This window comes from Zootoca vivipara, chromosome 9 (assembly GCF_965207765.1).
Source record: "Zootoca vivipara chromosome 9, rZooViv2.hap1.1, whole genome shotgun sequence".
NCBI lineage: Eukaryota > Metazoa > Chordata > Lepidosauria > Squamata > Lacertidae > Zootoca > Zootoca vivipara.
The window spans coordinates 59,598,232-59,611,703 of NC_142592.1; the positions used below are offsets into that span (position 1 = coordinate 59,598,232).

General features: G+C 45.4%; 2 protein-coding genes across 8 annotated transcripts in view; one reads left to right on the forward strand and one right to left on the reverse strand.

Moving 5' to 3' along the window:
* LOC118091332 (solute carrier organic anion transporter family member 1A2) overlaps positions 1-13,472 on the reverse strand; it is a 47,174-nt gene that overhangs the window by 21,366 nt on the left and 12,336 nt on the right. For 3 of the 7 annotated variants that reach the window (XM_060279162.2, XM_088652457.1, XM_035128205.3), the window contains 4 exons: positions 6,365-6,472; positions 3,074-3,215; positions 1,977-2,109; positions 994-1,100 (listed from right to left, as the gene is read on the reverse strand). In XM_060279162.2, the coding sequence (XP_060135145.2) occupies positions 994-1,100; positions 1,977-2,109; positions 3,074-3,215; positions 6,365-6,472 (490 nt within the window). Of the gene's footprint in view, positions 1-993; positions 1,101-1,976; positions 2,110-3,073; positions 3,216-6,364; positions 6,473-6,765; positions 6,789-12,578; positions 12,866-12,962; positions 13,275-13,472 lie in introns of those variants that run through there. The other 4 variants (XM_088652458.1, XM_088652459.1, XM_035128203.3 and 1 more) reach the window with 4 other exon arrangements.
* IAPP (islet amyloid polypeptide) overlaps positions 10,338-13,472 on the forward strand; it is a 29,784-nt gene continuing 26,649 nt past the window's right edge. Inside the window, exon 1 of the mRNA XM_088652461.1 lies at positions 10,338-10,768. The gene's annotated coding sequence lies outside the window, so the exon portion shown is untranslated. The remainder of the gene's footprint in view (positions 10,769-13,472) is intronic.

A 13,472-nucleotide genomic window follows, 5' to 3' on the forward strand; every position in this document is an offset into this window, starting at 1 on the left:
GGGTCCCATAACTCCATACCCTCCAACATTTCTCCGATGAAAATAGGGACGTTCTAAGGAAAACCTGCACATTCCAGGATCAAATGAGAAAATGGGATGGCTTCTGTAAAGCCAGGACTGTCCCTGGAAAATAGGGAGACTTGGAGTGTCTGAGTTATTTTTATGGGGTTAAGTCTTCAGGCAGCAAAATATCCTGAGCCCTGCAGTGGAGCCATTCAATCACATACAAAGAAAATATGTGTGCTGGTGCTATGGCACTGTCTGTCGCCACACCCGTCCCAACTCTCAGCCACCAGTCACACAGGAAGGTGTGTGTGTTTGGGGGGGGGGGGACGGATATGATTCAGTTCTCATTTAAAGTTGACCTAACCAAATTTGCATTTTCTGAAACAATAGACTGAATTTTGCAGGGCAGTTTTCCAGCCAAGTGATATGTTCAAAAATGCATTTTACTGTGGTAAAGTGTGCATATAAATCAGGCATCCCCAAACTTTGGCCCTCCAGATGTTTTGGACTACAATTCCCATCAACCCTGACCACTGGTCCTGATAGCTAGGGATCATGGGAGTTGTAGGCCAAAACATCTGGAGGGCCGCAGTTTGGGGATGCCTGATATAAACACATACATCAGTGACTATAACATACAACAATGCATTATTTTAGGGGAAATGGCTTGCCCCAAATGTACACATTAGGCAAAATTGTGCACAAACATGTGTTTGTATAGCAGGAGAAATTAGCACAAAAATGCTGGATTTTCATGAGGACATTTTTAAAAATTAAAAAAATGCAAATGGATGCAGATATGTGGAGAGCTCAGCTGAAGATTGGAAAAGGCTGGAGAAAATGAGAGAAACCCAAAATGGCATATTTAGCCATCTCTAGACACAGGCAGAGTAGGCATCAAAAACACTACAAAAGCTGGCACCTACAAAGGTAATACAGTAGAAAGAAAGAAAGACACTGAGAAATGAATCTAGGAAGGAACCTCACCTTCTGAGGGTTGTTCGGTCACCATGGAAAACTGGCTATGATTTGCAAGGCAAACAGCTATGGTTGAAGAATTTTCAGATATAGAAAGAGAGTTTTCATAGCGGTACCTGTGGAGTCAGAATAAAATGTACACCTGAAATGAGTGTGGCTCATTTGCGGAGCGTTTGCCTTGAATGCAGAAGGTCCCAGGTGGATTCCCTGGTGTCTCCAGGTCTGGTTGGGAGAGATTCTCTGTCTCTAGAGAGTTCCTGCCAGTCATGAATAGATAATAATGAGCTAAATAGACCAATGTTCTGACTGGGTGTAAGGTAGCTTCCAATGTTCTCGTGGCTACACATTACGGAAACAGATCAATAGCTATGGGTTATGAGAGTAGCATCCTTTTATAGTGATTTAGTCAGTGCTTTTTTTCTAGGGGGACGCAGGGGTATGCATACCCCTAAACATTTTGTGAATCTTTGTACTTTTGTCCATTTACTGTATTTATTTTTCCCCGATTTGAACTATAAAATGATGATTTTCTTGAGTCAAAATGAGAGTAGCCCTAAACATTTTTAAAGGAAAAAGAGCAGGTGCTGTGATTCTGCAGCGGTTTGTCTTCAACTCGGGGAGCGCAATCCATTGCTCTCAAGAGAGACAGATACCAACAAGTATACAACTTCCCCCAAAAAAACTTTGATTAAAGTACATCTGCAAATGTATTTCTTAAAAGTTCACACTGATTTTACACAAATACAAACAACTCTCCCACCATCAAAACACTGGTATTACAATTAAAATCCTATTAATCAGAGGCCCCTTACTAACTGCTTCTGCAGATTTATTTCTTAATCCTTCCCCTTTAATTTGATGTTCAGGTGTGCATGGGATGAATGGGGGGTAAGTGGGTTGCTTATTCAATGTTATTTCAAGGAGAAGAGCCCAAGGTTCCAACAGGAGCACATAGACAGGTATACCTCAGAAGTATGAGCACTGGGATTTACCTTCCCATCAAGAAATGAGGTAGTGCTATCAGAAAACATCCCAAAGCCATAACTATGCAACCAATAGCAATCATGCGTGGTCTGTGGAGTTTTGATCCCAAGTAGCTCACAAAGGGTATCACCAGCAAGTTGCCTGTGGAAATAGAGAACATAGAGTATCATCCGTCCAAAGTTATTCACTCTTCAGTCCCATGAGTCTCAATAGGTGAGTTAGGCAAAGGCAGTCCAAGCTATTTGGCTGCCCTAAACACCTCATCCAATCGCGTGCCCCCTTGAAGCTGCCTCCACAATCTTGTTGGATCCAAGATGGGGATTCTGTTTCTTATGTGCAAGCAGGACCCAAGTACAAGAGCATTTTCCCCTCCTACAGTTTTCAGCAATTCATATTCAGAAGTATACTCCCTTTGACTGTGGATGAAGAACATAGCAATCGTGGCTACTAGCCACTGAATGAGTTAATAGTGTTCTCCTAACAAGGCATTATTCTCATGCTTTGTAACAATTTGGTGAAAACCTGTCTGGCTCTCGGAGAGAGTGTTTTGAGCTACCAATCACTCCGGATCGATTCGACTCACTCCAACCTGCTCCAGAACAATCCAGACTTTCTTCAACCTGATCTGGATTCATCCCAAATTGTCTCAATTCAGTTCAAGGTTGGGCTTTTCTGAGTTGCACCGTCCTAGCATGTAGCTCACTAAAGTGAGCTTTCTTTTCTTTTCTAGAGCAGTAGCTCTATTGGTCTGTTGTACTAATCTTTTTATACACCCTGCATATACTTTTGAGACTGACCCCCCCCCCATTATACTCAATGGGGTTTACTTCTGTAAAGACTTGGGAATGCAAGGTAGCCATGCCGAAGATAAAAGCAGAGTGGTCTTTATTCTAGATAGTTCAGAACACTTTTGTGTCTAGCTCCACCTATCATTGCTCTGATTCTTCCAATCAAAGGCATGTGGCCCTCAACAGGTTACAACTGAAGCGATGTGGATCTTGCCAGGAAAAAAGGATGTCCACTATTCCTGGATTGGTCTTTCTATGCATTTAGACATGCCTGTTAAGCTTTGATTGAATTCTCATCAACCTTTTCACTTGCATACCCATTTCAAAGCTTCCATTTATCACACCAACCAACGAGGCAGGGATGTTGAACCGTCGTTCAATCTGTGTGAGCATGCTGTTCATGTAAGCCCCAGACATGGTCTTGGCGAGATAAGCAAAAGATAACGACACCAGAAAGACCTAGAAGAGAATGTGGAGAACTCATTAAATCAACAATAGGACCTTGTTAGGTAGATTTCAAGCTCTTGAAATTGCAAAATGAAGGGCTAGTTATCCTGTAATTTAGGGTGGAAAGGTATGGAGAGGGGCAAGAATATTCACATGTTCCACCTCCTGACTCCATCCAATCGTAGCCAAATGGAATGGGGTTAGGCAAATGAACACACAAATCTTGCAACACTTGCAAATCTTGATGGTCAATGTCATGGACTGGCTGGATGCAGAGGAGTGGTGGGAGGCACCAGCTGGGGAACCCTCAGGGGAAGAAGGCTTAGAGCCAAGGGCTTGGTGGTGGAATGACAAGAGGGAGAAGAGGGAGCAGACTGGGAGGAGGAGGTGTCAGAAGTTGAAGAGGCAACAGGGTTTAGTGAGGAAGAAGAGGCTATGGCAGACAGCAGTTCAGAATCAGAGGCGGAAGCAGAGGGGGGTCAAGAGGCAGAGAGGAGGCACACTGCTGAAGAGGCCAGGGAATCTCCCCCTCCTGGTGTGACCAGCTCACCTCCTCCCTGATCTCCCAGAACCAGAAGAGGAATGAAGAGCAAAGAGAGACAAGGCGACAGAGTCTGAGGAGGTCTGAGCCTTCGAGAGTACTGGGAAGGTGTGGCCCTTCAGTTCTTGCAACTGTCTCCTTGAGGCAAGACCTACTGGGAAGAGTTGCTGTGATCACAGGGTTTCTTTGAATAAAAAGTTAACTTCACTGACAGCAGCGGCTTTATTGCTGACCTGCAATAAAGCTCCTGACTGTTGGCAAGCTCTGTGAGTGTGCATGTGTATGTAATTGTCCTTTTCTCTGTGCATGTGAACAATTTCCATAGGTGTACTGTATGTGAAATTGCCCCTTTCTTGGTATGTGATTGCTTCATTCCCCGTGTGTGTGATTGCCCCCTTCCATGTGTGCATGCAAAATTACCTCTTTTTCTCTCTGCGTCTGATTGACCCTTTCTCTCTCTGTTATTATTGCCCCCTTTCCTGTCCTCCCTAATAGGACACTGAGAACGACCCTGGGTCTACTTGACACAAAGTGAGAAACAACAGTGTCATGTTTAATCTTAAGACTTAAAGAGGCCATGGAAATCCAGTACTGATAAGCCTTAATCCCATTAGTTCTGCTTGGGACAGATCATAAAGCTGACACCCGGAACACAATTCAGTTGGCTGTCCTTCTCTTCCTTTATCCCATGCCTATGGAGCCGATGCCAAGCACTTAAATCTCGAGAAGCGGTGCCCTTAAGGAAACCAAATAAACTGCAGTCTTTGCTCCTTCCTTTGATTCTCTCGGGAACTCTCCTCACCTGGCATTAAAGAGATGGAGCCAACAGCCAAGGAACGGCTGTGACGTTGCATTAACCAAAGAAGCAGAGGTGATTCTTAAATGCAGGACTGACATGAGCCCTGCTCAGGTGTTCACACATGTAGAAATAAACGTGTGGAAGGTGGGGATATAGTTGCACTCACTGGTTCCACCCCACCCTCCACAAAGGCCACATTCACACCGTACAATTAAAGCACGATGATACGACTTGGGTTTGCCCAAAGAATTCTGGGAGCTGTTAGGAAACCCCTATTTTCCCCTCACAGAGCTACGGTTCCCAGAACTCCCTGGGAAGACGGATTGACTGTTAAACTACCAGGGGGGAATAGGGGTCTCCTAGCAACTGCCAAGACCTTTAACAAACTACAGCTCCCATTGTTCTTTGGGGGAAGCCATGACGGGTTGAAGTGACATCATGGTGCTTTAAATATATAGTGAGATTGTGGCCTTGTACCCATACATGCAATCTATGCCCTTCATATACCTAGTATTCAGAGCATGTTCACAGGAGTCTGTGAATGGCTTATGGCTGGTAGAGAAGGTCTGGCTGTTGGGACTCTACTCAGCCTCTGTCCCCTCTCTCCAAGCCAGACCATTCCCTGGCCCTGCTGAGCACCGTCATGTGTAATTGCCTGGCTGGAATGTGTCCTTGAACTCTGATTATGCCTCTTGCTTACCTGGATGGAGGATGGCGAGATGGGAGAAGGGGAGCTGTAGAACCTACAGGTGTTCTATTTTAATTTTTTGGCATGAGTGGGATCAGTGGAGGCTGGTCCATTTAGGCGAATGGTGCTCTGCCCTGCCAACCTCAGTCTCCCCTCATCCAGCCTGCATTTTGATTCTAATTCTGTGGCAGCTTCCATGATAATATTTGAATGGGGAGCATATAAAGTGGCCGAATCCTTGCATATTCATCTTATATAAACAAATTAAAGCCCAACTATTATACTGCAAGAGTAAATCCAGCCTGTGCCTACCTGCCTTCTTACTTACAACCAGTCTAGGGAATGGCACTGCCAGTTGACTTCCTTCTCCTTGGCTTCAGTCTTGCCCCTTGTAAAGGAGGCGGGCAAGACTAGGTTGAGGTGGCTTCATCTACGATTGGTTCTGGCTCCACCTATTCTCTGCCTTCCACCCCATCGGTCCCAATGGGACCAGCCTACCATATAAAGTAAGAAGAACCACAGCCAAGCTTCCACCAACTTTTGCCTCTGGCCCTGCCCACAATCTGCATGTGGCCCATGGGAAAGTTACCCATCAGAGAATGTGGCCCTTGGTTGAGAAGAGCTCCTCACTCCTCGTTCATGGGACATCTATCCAATGTAAGGGCTGGTTACCAAATACTGCTTGATTTGTGTTAATACAATTACCGTTTTCCTCACTTGCTTTGCTCTTGAATCGTTAATGAGTATCTTAAATTAGAATCCTTGGGTTGAGTAATGCAAGTTTTCTTGGATTATCTAGCCCACACTGACTGTTCTGTTTCATGCTACTTAATTGAGATAGGAGGGCAGATAACAGACGTCTGCTTCTCTCCCCTTTAACATGCCGTCGGTTCAGGTATGCTCAGGTATTTGGATAATGGTCACACAACCATTTGTGTGTAAATTATGCAAGGGGCACCTCTCCTCTGCAAAGGAGGCGGAAGCTCAAGGGTCAGTATTCATTAATTTACAGGATTTAAAGGAAAGTCAACCAACTTTCCTAGGTGCTCGGCAACTTCCTCAAGGGGTCTGCGCAGATCCATCAGCAACAAATCAGTTTTTAATTGACAAAAGAGTCATAGCATTTTCCTTACCCTCAGCTTGGTCATACAGAATATAGATGGCTCCTTAGCTCCTTTCATTGTGCTTTTTGAATCGGCTGTGGAATCTTCCTTGTGGTTATTTGCATCTGTCCCAGCATCCTTTTAAAGGAAAAGATGAAAAGAAGTGCACTGGTCATAACAAGACGAAGTTTAAAAACACTATAGAGTGGTATGCAAAAACAGCTTGCAGGTGGGGTGGTGGGGTACACAGCTAATAAACTACATTCCCTGCATGTGGGTAGCTATTGTTTACTGGGTGGGATGAGGTGGGCAGGGAGGTCAGCGAGGTGCAAACCCATGATTGAAGCCAATCCAATGCTCCCAACCAGTGTGTTTGCACTGCGATGACTTCCCTGCCACTTCTTCCCTCCTGATAAGCAACAGGGGCTCACCTGTCAGACAGCTTGCATAGTACAAGGAACTGCTTATGGATGCATGATGCCTTCAGTTTATCTACCTGGAAAGAATCTGCAGTGAAATCAATGGGATTAGCGTCTGAAAACATGCATAGGATTGGGCTCTTAGGCACACCTGACTCAGAGAAACTGCTGATCTTGGTTCATGCATAAATACCCATAATTGACGGCAAGCTCCATAATTTCCTTGGTCATTGGCTTGACTCTTTTTTAAAAATGGGCATGACTACGACTGCTCTCTTCCAGCTAGAAGGAATCCTACCAGAACTACCGGTATTTATTGTTGGAAAAAGGGCAGCCACCAATGTTGATTTGCTTTTATAAGATGCAAATGAATACAGCCAGTCTTCAGGGCCTCACTTGGAAAAGTGCCAATTCTGCAGATCAAAGTGATTGTGTAGGCACAGATGGGGCAAGATGATCCTTTGAGTAAAGTAATCAAATCAAATCGTTATTCCTGAATATGACAATATAGGGAAATAGAGATATATGGCTAAACACATTGGGTTGTATCCAACTTCTCAAAGCAGACCCACTGAAAGTAATGAACCTAAGCTGGCCATATCCATTTATTTCCATAGATCTGCTCTGAGTGTAACTAGCATCAGTGACAACCCGTTGATTAATTATGCCACTCAAAAACTAGCACATTCATAAGTCAACTCTAGTAGTTTCATAATTCTTCAAAGCATTGTGAGCCCTGATCCAATGATTCTTTTAAAAAATGTTTTCTTAGTTTGATACAAGAAGTTTATGAGCAAACAACATGAGATCACAACCAATCATAAAATGCAGTGCCATGATACCGTGATGCATGTGTTGGAAAAGAACGTTGCATCGTGCATGCCACATTCCCCAGATGCACTTCGGTGATGTGCAATAAATTCAGACACTTTGAAATCTGGTGGTAACAAATAACTTTATAGCAGAAGGTCTCAAGTTCAACCCCCACCATCTCTAGGTCAGGCTGGGGTTGCATCTAACACTGTGAAGGCTGAGTTTTGCTTGCCCAAGGAGACCTCCATTTCCTCGCCTCCTGCTGCATGCTTCCACAAACTACTTCAGAGGCCCCCAGAAACTGGAACTGATTTTGGGGGTGCATGAAGGGGTGTGTTATGTACTGAGCTGAATCCTAGAACAATAGGATTCAGAATCAGCGGGAGCTACCCAATCCAACTCCAGGTGGAAGTGAATCCGCAACCTGATTGGCCTGCTGGAGCAGCCAATCAGGCGGCTGGCAGAAGTGAATCTGCTACCTGATTGGCCTGTAGGAGCAGCCAATCAGGCTGCAGGCAGAAGTCAATCCACAATATAATTGGCCCACAGGTGTAGCCCTGAAGTAGCCAATCACGCAAGGCCCATTGTGTAAATAATGTATATAAGCAGATGGTTTTGGGAAAAGAGCCACTCGTCTTCTCTTCTCCTCCTTGATGACTATGATCTGAATAAAGAGCATGAAATTCACTCTCGACTCCGAGTATATTTCAGGGTGGAAGGGGCAAATGATGAAGAGAGCATTCCATCGGTTTGTTGCACCAGCGGAACTTCAGCGATGGACAGTGCCCCCTGTCTGAAACCCTGCCAGGATATTGTTGCATGCTATCCCAATCTCCAGCCAGTTTACAATTCCAGAGCTTCCAGGCACTTACCCAGGATTCGGTTTTCCTGGAATGAGGGAGATGGTAGTGTTTTTAGGCTATATAGTTTATTTACACATATATATAACCTTAGCCTGAGGCCCCAAGAAGGTCTTGCTTTTCCCATAGCCACAGCCTTGGATTCAAGCATAAATCAAGCATGTCTCTCCCACTCAGGTTTCTGCCTGCATTCTGCTTCTAGCCTAGCTCTCTCACACACACACCTCTGGCACAAAGCCACTTCCTTTGTTATCCTAACAACCCACACCACACTTAGAGGACCATTAAGTCACCAAGGAGCTGGCCTGGCCATTCCAACAATTGCATCCTCCATTACCGGTAGATTTTAACCCTTGCTGGATCCAGGAATTAGAAGGGACTGGGGCATACAGCCTAACACAAACACATCCCGTCCAAACTCACAAGAATCTTGATCTAGATGAGACAGCAGGCTGGCTCAGTATAAGCCAGCTTTCTCTGTTCCTAATTTCCACCCAAGTTTATGCCAGTGGATTCGTAATTCAACAGGCACATTGCAAATTATACTGGGCTCAATGTGTTCACCACTAATCTTGGTATGTGCAGAGAGATCCTCTGCACATCACCCAGAAAGAGAGAGGAAATATGCTGAGATTCAAAGCATGTACCCTGCTGAAAAAGCTCTATTTTCTCCATGTCTTGATCCTGCAGGTATCCCTGACCATTAGGTCCAGTCACGGACGACTCTGGGGTTGCAGCGCACAGAAACGCTGTTTACCTTCCCGCTGGGTCATGTGGCCAGCATGACTAAGCTGCTTCTGGTGGACCAGAACAGCGCATGGAAACGCTGTTTACCTTCCCGCCGGAGCGGTACCTATTTATCTACTTGCACTTGACGTGCTTTCAAACTGCTAGATGGGCAGGAGCTGGGACCGAACAATGGGAGCTCACCCCGCCATGGAGATTCGAACTGCTGACCTTCTGATCGGCAAGCCCTAGGCTCTGTGGTTTAGACCACAGCGCCACCCGCGTCCCTGATCCTGCAGATTCTTACCTAAATAAGTACACAGAGATTCTTTATTCTGGATACAAATATAAAACCCAGGTACATATCTGGACTCAGGTAATACATTTGAGATCCTCTCTCTCTCTTTCTCTCTCTCTCTCTTTCTCTCTCTCTCTCTCTGCAATACAAGTTCATTCTCTTATTTAGTCCAAACACATAATGACTTCTGCTGGCTTTTCTTTTTGCTGGGTGGTGCTTAACGTAGGAAGAAGAGGAAAGGGAAGTGGGATAGCTTCATTTAAGGTTAGGCTAAATTACATTCCTTGAAAAGAAGTGGGGCATCCCATAACCCTGCTATGATTATAATAGCCTATAATGGTCAGGGGAGGAGTGACAATGGTTGGGAGTTAGTTGGCCATCTGTTTGTTGAGTTTGAATGATGAGATACCTATCAGAAATGGGTGATGGGAAGGGGAGGGCACAGGATTGTGAATGAGAATCAAACAATAGACAGGGGGGGAGAGATGACGACTGAAGGCAACTTGAGACTGCAGCGCCACTTTCTGGGGAGAAGTTCTGCTGGTTTGCAGGAGAGACAGCTGCTTGTTCAAGGTGTTATTATTGCTATGTAAAGCTCTTAGCAACTCGGGACCAGTTTACCTTACCCACTTGACCGCTTCAATCTGCAGGTGCCAAGAAACACTTGCTCTGCCTTTGTAAAGAATCAATATTGGTGTGGCAGCACCAACACATTGGGACTCCCTGCCAACTGTCAAGGCAGGAGTCAGGAGCAGGTCAGCAATAACTCACACGGTGTCAATGAAGTTACCGTAACTCTTTATTCAAAGAAACAAAACAGCTCGGGCCGAAAGGGCATAGCAAATCCTCCCAGTAGATCTTGCCTCAATGAGGCAGTTGTGAGGACTGAAGAACTCCACTTTCCACTTAGAGAAGCTCTCTAAGTTTCCTCTTCCCCCAAGTCCTTCCCAAGCAGCCTGAGACTTCTTTGCCTTGTCTGTCTCTGCTCAACTCTCTTCATACTACTTCTGGTTCTGGGAGACTGGGGGCAGGGAGGGTAGATTGCCGCAGCAGAAGGGGGTGACACCCTGGCTTCTTCAGCAGCCTGCCTCATCTCTGCCTCTTGGTTTACCTCCTCTCCTGCTTCATCTTCTGATTCTGGACTTCTCTCTGCCACAGATTCTCTCTGCTCACTAAACCTCTTCGGCTTTTGACACCTCTTATTCCTACCCTTCACTCTCTAATCACCAATCTCCAGGCTCTGAACTTTCGTCCCTTGGGGGATTCCCCGGCTGGTGCCTTCTGCATCCAGCCAGTCCACGACCCCAACTGACAACAGGTAGGTGTACTCTTTTTTGGCGCCTGCTATAACTATTTCTGTTTAGGCAAGCCTGCCCAGCTACGTGGATTGGTAGGGCAGTACTGGCTTCCACTGGCACTTTCTCTTCCCAAGGAAGCGAATGCTGTGTAGAGCTGCCCCAGAAACTGCTTAGAGAGCAGGGGCAACACTGTTCTTCCCAATGGAAACCATCAAAATATTACACACGTACCATAACAGTTTGGCCGTAGTTGAAAGATCTGCACTGTACAATGGGGTGGGCAACCTTTTCCAGCTTAGGCCCAATGACTCCCACTTTCTATACATGGGTCCAAGTGGCTTTGCCTTTGCTCAGCCACCATCCCCTGGGAAAGCCATTCTTTAGCGCTAAATCAGAACTAACAGCAATCTGCAGGAAACCCGGTTGCTGTTTGTTCCAATTCAGCACTAAAGATCAAGTTTCCTGGAGGGCAAGTAGTGGAGCAAATGGAGGTGGGAGCTGTAGAAGGAAGTGGATTTTGGTTGAACATCAGGCAAAATGTCCTGTGCTAAGAGCTGTTTGGCAAGGCTCTCCTTCACTCGAGATATTTAAGTGGCATCTGAACAGCTGTTTATTAGAGGTGCCATTCCTCCATCATGCATAGAAGGCCCCGCACTGAGCACAGAGGTAATTTTAGGGCAGCACAATCAGTTCACCCACACTGAGTGCCGAGCGGAGAGGGCACCTGTGAAGCATTTGCTTGGCTATGGGAAGGAGGCATGAGGGCTCTGGCAGGGTCCTAGAGTCCCCCCATCTCCTTCCAAAAGTCCGGGTGATGCTTGCCCAGCATAGGGAAGGAAGTCAGTGGACTCTAGGACCCTATCAGAGCCCTCACACCTCCTTCCCAAAGCCTGGCAGGGTGCAAGGACTGGGGGAGGAGCGCCAAATTTTGGGCAAGCTCAAAGTGCCATAGTACCAAACTCCATCCTTGCTTTGCAGAGAGTTGTCTATGGTACTGTGATCCTCTGATTCTATGGCAATGCCTTGCAGAGGTGTACAGTTTGTCTCTCAGCAGCTTCAAGCCCCCTTTACACACATGCACGTGCACACATGCAAAAATAATGACTGGCATTTTGCTAGTTAACTCCATGTGCCCTCAAATATACAAACTGAGTGCTGCGATTTGGAAGTGCTGGCTGTTCCTTTAAGAAAAGTTTTAGGTGCAACACGGGAGAGATATCATGCCCCCAACCCCCCGCTACACACACACCATCCCCATTGCAGCGTTGGTTATGAAAATCTGCTTGCCGGAAAATACAATACACAAAAGTCCTGCAAACTCCATGCCAAGGAATGCTTTAAAAGAACATCAGGTGTTTTATTTCCCTGAACTTCTGGTTACACAATTATTTTGGATGTTCCGTCAGGTCATTAAAGGGAGCAGCATTTTTAGAATGCTTGTACAGTGCGACTCTTTTAATCGTTTGATCTGTTAGTTCAAAGTGAGCCAGCGAAGAAACAAAAAAACCCAAAACATGCTACAGTCTAGGATTTGATGGCATGCAACCTAAAGGCTTTGTGTGTGTATGTTAGAATCTTGCAAATCCCAACATTCTTTAAAATGCTTTTTTGAAAAAGAAGGACTCTTCTAGTCCTCATGGCTGTAAGATAAATGTAACGTCATATATTTCCTGCGCTGAGCAAGCTTCCCATCTCTTCATCAACCCAAAGCTCTGGTTGTTTGTTTTTAACATTCCCATTAGATGACTTTTCTCCCCATTTACAATTCTGATCTTCCCTCCCATCTCTTTCCATCTCTTGGCATCTTTATGGCTTTATTGCTATCCATACCTCGGTGATCCTGTTAGTGGCAAATCCATTGGCTTCTCTCCTCAAATCTAACCCATATCGGAGTTTCTTTTGGAATAAAGGCATTGCAGTTTTGGAGCAATGAAAGGATCTCTTACGAGAGACACAAAACCAAGAGAACACGGGGAAAGAACAGAACTGAATGTACTTCTTTCTTAGAAGAAGTCAGTGAAACTTTTGTTATATTCAGCAGTGACCTGCTGAGCAGGAGAAAGAAACAAGAAACAGGGGGACCTTGAGCCAAAATAAATAACCCAGAACACTGCCCCATTTCAAGACATGGTCATATCTTTCTTTACAGCTCTCCTCTCTATTCTTGCAAGTGCTTTTCAGACAATAAACTAGGCACAACCTTGGGTTGCCTACCTTGATGCCATCACTCATCTTGGCTTCAGTTTCCATTTCAGACCAGGATCGGACCACACACTACCTGAATGTCTCCTCTGCTCTCTCTTCCTTTTTTAGCTAAGCATGTAAAAAAGACTTGAGTCCTGAGTAATTCCCTAAACAATTTTAATCCCTGCAGGTCTTTGATTACCTTGAGTTCTGGCCAGTCGAGTGCCATTAACCCCTAACAGGATCCGAAATGTTGTACTGTTGTGCTCATTAAAGGCAAAATATGTACACAGTGAAACTAAGATAATGAACACTGGCTCCTCTAGATGAACTGTTTAACTGAGCATTTGTTTTGCTTTGCTTGCATAAAGCTTGCACAGCAGTTGGAGTCCTGGGGCAACAAATAGGGTGCCCTCTGTTGGACTACAACTCCCATGAGCCCTGGCCAGTATGGCCCATTGTCAGGGATGATGGGAGTTGGAGTCCAACAGCAGCTGAGTGGGCAACACTATGGACTCCTCCAGGCATCCTTTTCATGAT